At 35.1% G+C, this 10,000-nt stretch overlaps 2 protein-coding genes across 11 annotated transcripts in view; one reads left to right on the top strand and one right to left on the bottom strand.

The window, feature by feature from the left end:
* The window catches only part of LOC122251387 (osteoclast-stimulating factor 1), a 12,453-nt gene extending 6,345 nt beyond the window's left edge, over positions 1–6,108 (top strand). For 5 of the 6 annotated variants that reach the window (XM_086548887.1, XM_086548885.1, XM_086548890.1 and 2 more), the window contains exons 6-7: positions 243–346; positions 588–4,014. In XM_086548887.1, coding sequence (XP_086405013.1) covers positions 243–346; positions 588–732 — 249 coding nt within the window. In that variant the 3' untranslated portion in view covers positions 733–4,014. Of the gene's footprint in view, positions 1–242; positions 347–587 lie in introns of all 6 variants that reach the window. The other variant, XM_043013302.2, reaches the window with a different exon arrangement.
* A 384-nt stretch (positions 6,109–6,492) lies between these two features.
* The window catches only part of Acsl (Acyl-CoA synthetase long-chain), a 71,916-nt gene continuing 68,408 nt past the window's right edge, over positions 6,493–10,000 (bottom strand). For all 5 annotated transcript variants that reach the window (XM_086548884.1, XM_086548883.1, XM_086548881.1 and 2 more), the window contains 4 exons: positions 9,508–9,679; positions 9,208–9,345; positions 8,742–9,017; positions 6,493–8,460 (listed from right to left, as the gene is read on the bottom strand). In XM_086548884.1, coding sequence (XP_086405010.1) covers positions 8,306–8,460; positions 8,742–9,017; positions 9,208–9,345; positions 9,508–9,679 — 741 coding nt within the window. In that variant the 3' untranslated portion in view covers positions 6,493–8,305. The remainder of the gene's footprint in view (positions 8,461–8,741; positions 9,018–9,207; positions 9,346–9,507; positions 9,680–10,000) is intronic.

The raw sequence follows: 10,000 nt of genomic DNA, 5'->3' as shown, positions 1-10,000 counted from the left end.
GAATTTGGTAATCTTATGATATTCAGATTTTATGATGCTAAAACAAAGGGGTTTATGTCCAGTAAACCATCTAAAGAAATAGGCTGAACCACTAAACTTCATACCCATAGAACATGTAGAACATAGAGCAAGCAGCCTTCAGCAGCCATCTGTTACTATTGGGTTTAAAGAAAAAAGCTCTGTTGATTTGATTATTAATATTGTAAAACAGTGGGTCATTATTTCTTATGTATTCTGAACAGAATAAGCTTGGTGACACTCCTTTGCACTGCGCTGCCTATCGAGGACATGCAGAAATTGTTCAGCTGTTGATCAACAGTGGCGCACGCACTGATATTGTGAATAGGTTAGTAGTGTGTCACTTGACTATCTAAGGTAGATTATATTTTGTGTATTATATGTGTATGTATTTTTTTATTTGTATATATGTAATATAATAACAATAAACTTAATATATTTGTATTTATACATTTGTTTATGCATCCATACTTTTTTATTAGTTGTGATCTTTCCTTTGTTTTTATTTTTTCTTTCGAAGTAGACTTCACATTCCAGGCAAATTTACCATCACTGCTTTATTTACGCAGGGAGAAGAAGACCCCCCGCACTCTGGCCAAGAGTGGGACCATCATCACGATCCTAGATGAGTGCACGCAGACTAGCAGTCGTAAATCATCGGGTTTCGACTACCAGGAGTACGGTGCAAATGACTCTGAGGATTCTGACAGCTGAATGGGGAGGCGAATGGGGGTCAGACTGATTCAGATCATGCAGTATCAGGGTGGTATGGTTTTATTTATTTTTTATTAATTTTTTAAATATTTGATTTTTTTTCATTCATTCTTTCTTTCTTTTTAACACGCTGGCCACTTATTGAAAAGGCAAGCCGATTTTCATCTATGATTTATTGAAGTATAAAACTGTGTTCTGAATTTTATGTAAAAGCCCAGGAAAGATTTAACAAGGGCTCTAGATATTCTACCATTTGTCTTACTGTAAATGGATATTAAAATACATGTGTATTTTGAACTGTCAGGGTCTTCCATGTGAACATAGTGCCAATTTATATTGTAACTTTCAGAATAGCCATATATTTTGATATTGAAAAAAAATCTTTATGTAGCTAAAGTGACGTGAGATTAGTAGAGTAGCAGTTTAGTGACAGTAGCTAGAAGAACAGTAATTTTATTATATACAAGAGAAAATAAATTTGATTTGTTATATTATTAATTTGAATGCTAAAGAAGAGGGGTATATATATTGCTATGATTTGTTTGTATTTGATGAGGTGAACATACACTTGAGAGGTTGGTGATAAATTCTGAAGATCATGGTTGAGTTGCAAGTTTTTATCATCGCCCACCAATTAATTATCAACCCTAACCTATTAGTTCTGAAAAGATTATCACCACCAGTCTGTCAGGTGTACATTTGCCTCAATAAGAATGAAACTGAATATGGTAAATATTTAGAATTGTTCAGTGTTGTGGGTTTTGGACTGTTTGAAGTGCCAAGTTTCGATTTGGAAGTTGATGTATAGAAGTATTATTTAAGAAAGAGAAGAAGAGTTTTAAGATCGCCTATACAATATTATGATGTAACCTTGGTAATCCTGGTGTCAAGTTCTGTATATTTTGCAGAGTAATTCCTAGCTTGGTCTTCATTTTGAACTCGAGTGGTACTAAAATTTATCAGATATAAGTATAGAAAGCTCTTAGTGGAAAAATGTTTATTTATGATATTACAATTTTCAGTGGAGAGGTTGCAATAGAGTAACACAACCTAGTATACAATAGCAAACTTATCCAAGGCTTTGTGTGATGTTTGTTGAGAAATGTCATTGTCATATTCCTACTTTTGCAGTAAAGGCAATTAACCCCTTAACCCCTTCACTACGAGCAGTAGAGGACGCTCCCAACGCCACATCCGGGTTGCCGGCTCCCGCCAAATTTTAAACGTCACTATTGAATATGACAAGTTTTAAGCCAAAACCTCAACATAATCATCATGTGTTATATATCAAAATATGCGTAGTTAACCTCTTCCCCCATATGCATGTGACAGGTTATTTACATGGGTTAGGAGGAAGATGGAAAGAGTGACCTTGTTGGGAGGCCTCACTCAGATGACCAAAGAAAACGGTTGAAGTAGTATGGTAAACTAATCATAGTAAGTTTTATGTTTTTACATAATGTTCCATAAATAAATAATAAAATGATTGCTAGCAGGGTGCATCGGTACCTCCCCTGGTATAAGCCAATCCCACTCCTATGTAATAATAATGAAAGTCAAGTAATCCATTGTATCATATACGACCTCTATTCTGAAAGATCTCGCACAGTATCCAGAAGAAAGAAAACTCAATTCCACCAGAACTCAGCCATGACGCAGTATGCGCGTCCTCGGGTTTGTCACGAGCGCTGCGAGGACGCAGTATACGCGTCCTCATAGTGAAGGGTTTAATGACGGATGACGTGATATCAGCTGGAAACACAATATCACATCATGGCTTTTTCTATAGCCAGCACGGCAGATGATCAGGTGCGTAGGAGCTGGCCACTGCCTCAGCGGATGAATAGCCCGCGGTGATAGGCCTGTGCATTTCGAAATACCCCAGCATAACATTCGTGTGGAGACAAAACCACCCCGATGTTAACAGGTTGATAAGGAATTTAGAAATATGCATGGGATAAGATGTGAATCCTTAAAATTAATAAGACAACCAAACAAGTTGTGGGTTGTATTGCATTCATATAGCTAATGCATTTGTATTTGTTTGGTAAATGGAAGTCAGTGAATGGTAACAAGGGAGATCTGCAGAAATGGAATTATGTCATCTATTAGCTTGAAGTTATAGTTTTATTGTCAGCTATAAAGATAGTGTGATATAGAAAAAGACATGTCTAATATACACACAACACACTGACATGCACATATGCACATGCACATGCACTCACATTCATGCTCATGCTCACACACTCAGAGGTACACAGGCGCCCAAGCATGTACACATTCATGCGCACACTAACTTGCACACTCATATACACTCATGCACATACTCACTAGCACTCACTCACAAACACAGCATCACATGTGCAAATGCAAATATAAATAATGTGTCAGTCATAAGTAGTAGTCAGAATAGGAATACATTTTGACATGCAAACATACATTACAAAATGGTTAAGGAAAGGTAAATGTAATGGTCATGAATACATTCCAGGCTTCAAGCATATGCCTGTAGTTGTGTAAATGTTTCTCTTGTTTCATTAAAGGGTGTATCCTCACACTAAGAAATCCATAGTAAAAGGGGTAGTGTAAGGCTAGTCCTGGTGCATAACTCTTGCAAATGCAGAAAATAAAGCACAGGTGGTCATGCGATGAGACTAAAAAAGAAATGAATATATTTGGTGAGAATGTTTTTTAGTATTTAATTTGCTGACTTAAAGTCAAGTAAGCTTGAGTATACTTAATCCATAAATTTTATGTATCCTAGAAGCTACACATTAGGGTATCTTTCCTCTTATAAATTTTAATGACATACGGAAGGGAAGGTATTATCCTCGCTGGTTGAGAGTGTACTGCCTGCTTAGATGCAATGTATATTTGTTACTTAAAAGGTTTTATTCATAAGATTATAAGAAAATATATATTTGAAAATGATATTTAGTTTTGAAAGTAAGTCATATGCATAATTACATGCTTAAACATTTATTTCAAAGAAGTTGCTAGTCTTTACTTTCTTGTAAAGGAATGGAAAACTTGCTGAAGTTTATTTGATATATTCAGATATGAAATTAATGTATTTTCAAACTTTCATGGAAAGTTTTAAAACAAGGAAAATGTGTATATTTTTCCTTCAATAAAACAAATGCTCTTTATGTGCATAATGCCAATGCAATGCAACATCTCTAAAAACTGGAAGAAAGATGTTAGGTAAGATTTTTTATTTGTATTTATATGTAGTTTTGGCATTGATATACATGAGTAAGCAAATAAATTTGCGTAACAGAGATTTTTCTGGAGTCAAGGTATGAACCAGTCAAGCATTTATCATCGGTGGCAAAGATTTGTGCCTCTGTGATGTCTATGTCTGAGGCAGATCAGAAGTGGCGCATACCAAGACAAAACTCCTTTCTAGTATGCGTGTGTGTGTGTTTGTGTGTTTAGAGAGGATTAGCTACAAGAACTATATCATTTTTCCCATTTATCATTAGTTGTTATCTTTGTTGTTACATCAAAATAGATATGTATTCAAGCTCTTTGTACACCTGTCATGATACAGTTCACTTCATGCTGTCTGAATGACCTTAGCTGTTGATGTGGTGGATAACTGAAGGTAACCTGACCATTTGCATACTTAGAATTTACTGTTTTTGAATTTAACCCATACGTGCCAGCGTAAGCAGGAGGGAGTAGGCGAAAATACATCCTGGGTTAAAAATGGAATCTTAGGTGCCAATCTGAATTGTGCCTTATATAAGTTTCTCTGTAACGTTTGGAAACTAGAGTAATCGGTTCCGAGTATCATCATAATGTTTAAGAGTTTATTTGCATTTCCTGGTTTCAGTATTAACCCCTAAAGGGTATGTGCACAGGACAGAAAAAAGGCTATTGAAAAATCTGAAATAAAGAAGTGGGAAGATATGAGTTAACCCATCCACTATGGGGGAATTCTAGCCTTGAATGTCCAAATGCCAGGGCGTTCGAATTATTAGGCCTAAATCAATTGAATGGCTGGCACAATACTGTGCCGCCCGGCCACTGGGCTTTTGAATGCGCGGTACAGTACTGTACCACCCGTCCTGTGTGGGTTAAAACAGCTTTTGCTCTGTGTACCACATAGTGCCAAGGAGTGTGCCCATAGGACGAATATAAAACTCTAAGGAACTGTAAAGAACAAATGGGGAAAAAAGACAACAATGAAATGGCTTTTACTATCTATCCTCTGGGTAATGGTCATACTATTTATATCAGATATTTTGAGTTAATTCCAGTGTATGCATTAGTTATTTTTTTCTTTTGAATGTAATATTTTCCTGTGATTTTTTTTTAGCACATTCAGAAGGTTGTGATATGATATACACTGATGCCTAACCAATTATTCTTTTTAAACTCTTGTTTACACAGAAGTGCAATATGTACATGAACATTATCGTTAAAAGTCTAAAAATGTATTTTAACCCATTGGTCACGGTATTAAACAAATATTTGTGCAGTAGGATGGCTGGTTTACATTGTCTGGCACAGTGCCATCCGCGTCTATGACCAACTCTGCCTTTGCAACAAATCATGCCATCCGCTGCTAATGGGTTCATGCAAGAAATATCATACTAGTTATCTTATCCATATCTATTTTGTGCCTTATTAGCAAGTATTGCTAGCCTGTATGGCCTGTAGCATTTCGGTGTATGTTTTTGTTTTTATTTCAGATGATTGAAGTGTGAGAAAAATAAGAAACACATGATTTTCATAGATGAATAACTTGCTCTTATTATTATTTTTTTTTATGCTTCTTTTTTCAGTTTAACAGTCAAAGGTTTTACAGAGTTTCTAGAACAGTTACATTTATACATTTAACCCATTAACGACAGGGCTGTTTTGGCACCAAATGGTCGAAATGCCGGACTATTTTAAGCGTGTAAGCCTAACACCTCTGGCTATTCACCTGCACTGGCTGCGACCAATCGCTATATGCCCGATAAGCCAGTGCATCAGCCAGGAGGATAACCATGGCAAAATATCTCGTCTCTGGTGGCTGACGCTGCCACCACTTGACGTGATATCTTGTCACCTGTCGTTAAGGGATTGAATTACTTAGTAAATGAAGCAGTGTACTAAGTATAGTTTGAAAGTATTTTTTGTTATATTCCCTATGATATTTAGTTGAAAGAAATTTGTTTCATCAAATAAAGTTCTTCACCTGTTGTGCTTGGTTATCGCAGTTCAGATGTTTTAAATCACATACAGTGTAGATTACAGACATGTTATTCATACCAAAGAAAAAAGAATGTTGAGTTTTATGAAATGTGTGAAGGTGAAATTATTTTTATTGCATGTCTCTTAATTGTGTATTTTTATAGTCTGGAATAAATATAAAGTATGATTTTTTTGTGTTTTTCTTTATCTTTAACAATTGCTGTTAGTCTAAAGAAGTGGAAATTGGGTATTAATGTGTTAAAATTAATTGGTATTTCTTCCCTTCCATTTTAATAATCCAATCAAAGGAAGTGAAAGCATAAAGACTATTCAAATATCCAAAAGTTCTGGAAATAAACAAATTTGATTTTTGGCACACATAGTTTTTCAATAAATATTGGCTGCTATATCACAACTAAATTTTCAGAAAAAGTTACATAATGTATTTTTTAAAAGTTCATCCTGACTGGGAAACTAGTAACAATCCTTTTTTAACATAAAAAAAAGAAAATAAAAAAATGAAGATCAAATGATCTAAAAATCTATATAAAAGAGGGATGGCTACAAACAATGTTTAAATCAGAAACCTTTATTCACAATGACACATTTATCAATATTGCAAAAATATTACACCCTTGATCTACAATATTTACAATTCCGTGCCTTGGAAAAATGTGGCTTTTCTTTGCTAAATTTGATTATCCTCTATAAACTGGTAGACTAATTTTCTTGTATTAAACAACCACTTAACTTTCTGACAAAACAAAAATTCCAAGCTGATACCATACTCAAAAGTTACCCAGTTAAATACAGCTCCAACAATCAATGAAATGCGTGGGTGATATTGCAGAAAATAACATTACGTCAGTAATGACAGCACCTATAAACTCATTCACACAATTCACATTCCTATAAATACAACACACAGACTAATATAACACCATCAATTTGTTCATTTATAGTATCTATGGAGGTAAATATAAGATCAGTTTTTTATTGTACAATAAAAAAAAAACAATAAATAAATAAATAAAATGAATAATAATATAGCAAATATACAGTAAGCCATGCTCTTATTTTAATAACATCAGTTTTCTTCTAAAATTTTAATCTGACAAGATAGCATACACAAGTGACTTGATATAAACCCTAATAAAAAGATAATAATGACTAAGAGAATCAGCATCTAGTGCAAATCTTCAACATATCACATTGGCAAAACCACCATTAAAACCTTAATTTATTTGTAATACAGACAGCCTAATCAGTCCTGCATTATAAGCCACTCTTCATCAGAGGAAATGTCCAGGTGAAAGCACTTGCCATCTGCCTACAGTAGGAATTGTTTCTCAACTCCTGTCTTACACCAATTTTTTTTTTTAATAAATCAAGAATAATTGTGAGACAGCATATTCTCACCTTAAATGATTCAATACTATGAGTGATGCCGATGATATTATTTCCATTTCTGGAGTTCTACAGACAAGTGTTCAGATGCTTGAGCAAAGCACACAATACCACACACATCAATGAAAAATAATTAGATTTTCTTCCATAACATATAAAACAATATAAATCAATAATGATGATTCATTATAAAAATAAAAGAAAAATATAATACATAAAAATAATAAGAATAAAAAATATTAAGCAAAGTACAAGAAGAAGAAATTATAAAAAACAAAGGCAAAGTTAAAGTCAAAAGGAACAATATTGGCACATTACAGCTGAAATGAAATGCAAAATCACAATTTTGAAGACAACAAGTTAGTTCTCTCCCTCTACTATTACATTAAGACACCCAAAGGCAGAGCAACCATAGTTTCCATTCCAAAGATTCTGCATACAGCAACCAAGAAAAGAATAACCAATAAAATAACACCATAACTGTGCTTCGAAGAAGAAAGGTGCACAGTATCAGAATGCAAAGAAAATGGAAAACTAAGATTTAATGCTACACAACATTGCTTTCTCCGTATTTGCACTCTCCAGTATTAGTCACTCACTACAACAATTAAGGCAGTTCTAGCCCCTTCAACATTCTGAATTTGGAAATTGAATGCATCAAGAAAGTTAATTAAATTAAAATGTAGCAATTTAGGACACCAAGATACGTGTGAACAAAGGTTTGTATAATATTGAAAATATATTCCTGAAAGTCTTAGTAAAGCACAAAGTGATTATCATTCTATGTTCTATAATTACAGATCTTATTTTAATAGGAGAGGGGGTGGGGGAATCTAGTTAGTGTACAGCATTCTAGAAAACCTGAATAAGTTGTGCCCTGATCAACAATTAACATGAGCTCTTCAATGACTCCACACCCTTCGATGATGAACATGACAGACTTTCTTGCAACACGCGAACGCACACACAAACACACACACTACGAAGCGTACATCCGGTTGATGGCATCCTGGTATCTGGTCTGGATGCTCTTTCGCTTAAGCTTAAACGCTGCTGTTACCAGGCCAGTGTCCGGGGTCCACTGCTCCGAGGTCAGGTAGAGGGCTCCAGGCATCTCAAACTTCTCAAGCTTGGCTGCAAAGATTAAGTAATCATGGTAAATATATTGTTAATGGTGATAATGTGATAATGCTTCTCAGAAATGGATTTGTAGGGTAAGATGAAAATAAATAAAGATATAATGCTCTCAACTACTTAAGACATTTATAAAATGTCTAGGATAAAATTTAAAGTCTTGTCAAATCTTTTACAAAGGATAAAAAGTCAAAATCTAAAACTGGCAAAGCTTCTGTTCAGAAAAGCTTGCCTTCTGTAAGAAACCTTGTCATCGAAAGAGGCACATTTCCTCCACTTACCCTTCTTTCCTGTGGCTAACAACTCTTTAAGAATAGCTTTGTTGACATCATCATCCATACACAACTTCTCTCTCCTGAGGTCTTCTCTGCCAAGTGCCATGGCCAATTCTTCCAAGTTCTTCTGCACTGGGCTAACAATAGCAACAACGTTATTCTTAGAGGACTCGGCATACACGCAAATGTTCTCTACGAGAGGGCACACCTTGAGTTCTGATTCCACTTTGCCAAGGGATACATATTCTCCAATCTGCAGCTTAACCAAGTCCTTCTTTCGGTCTGTTAAGAGAAAAAAAAATATGAAAATGAAAATTCAAAATCAAGTTTCTAACTTCTCCCAAAATTTTGTAACTGGTTCCACATAAGATATTCAATAACTCACACTTCATCTTTTGCCTGAGTAAGACTATCCACCTCCTTAACCCTAGGAAAGCCTCATGATCCTTTGAGGAGGACCTTCACCACCTACCAATGATCCTGATGGAACCATCCCTGTCAAACTCTCCAATGTCTCCGGTTCTGAACCACCGGCACCCATCCTCATCTAGGAAATCTACTTTGGTCTTTTCCGGGTTTTTGTAATAGCCGACAGCAATGTTATTTCCTCCTAGGAAGATACAAGAAACAACAGAATCAAAATTAGGACCATAAATGAGATGTTGTTGTAATCAGATGTTGCCTTAGTAATATTTTCAGCTTCAAAAATATCATGTCAATAAAATACGAACCTTGAAACAAACACGTTCTATATCTTTTAGAGTATGCTCACCAATGATAATTTCTCCTCGTGGTCTTGGCTTGTCTGTGATTCTGTAGTTGCCTTCTTCCCAGTTAACAAGCTTAATCTTGCACACTGATAGAGGAGCACCAACTCTGCCTGTACTCATGTCTGTGTCATCCATGAGAGTGGCACATCCACAAGTTTCTGTGAGACCATAGCCCTAAAAGAGAAATAATAAGATAAAATGAAATACAAAACAAAAACATTACAAATTCTCCACTTTCACTATAACCAGTTTCCTTGGTACGTTCTAGCTGGGAATTTTGATGTATCAGAGACAAGACTTTGAAAATGTTTTAACCCGTTCGGGCCAGATGATGTCTCATCACATCATGGTAATATTTCACTTGCTCTAGATGATGTCCTATCATGTCACCATCTCTCCCTCAAATTGAATGCTTTACATTGCAATGTATGTACTTCATCACAGGAGTAACATTTGTATAGGCACATATTTTATTCATTTGTGTTAAAAATACAA

This window comes from Penaeus japonicus, unplaced genomic scaffold (genome assembly GCF_977035675.1).
Source record: "Penaeus japonicus unplaced genomic scaffold, GWHDUDI00000001_assembly GWHDUDI00000021, whole genome shotgun sequence".
Taxonomy (NCBI): domain Eukaryota; kingdom Metazoa; phylum Arthropoda; class Malacostraca; order Decapoda; family Penaeidae; genus Penaeus; species Penaeus japonicus.
The sequence above is the reverse complement of the archived record's forward strand: the minus strand, read 5'-3'. Positions and strand labels throughout refer to the sequence as shown.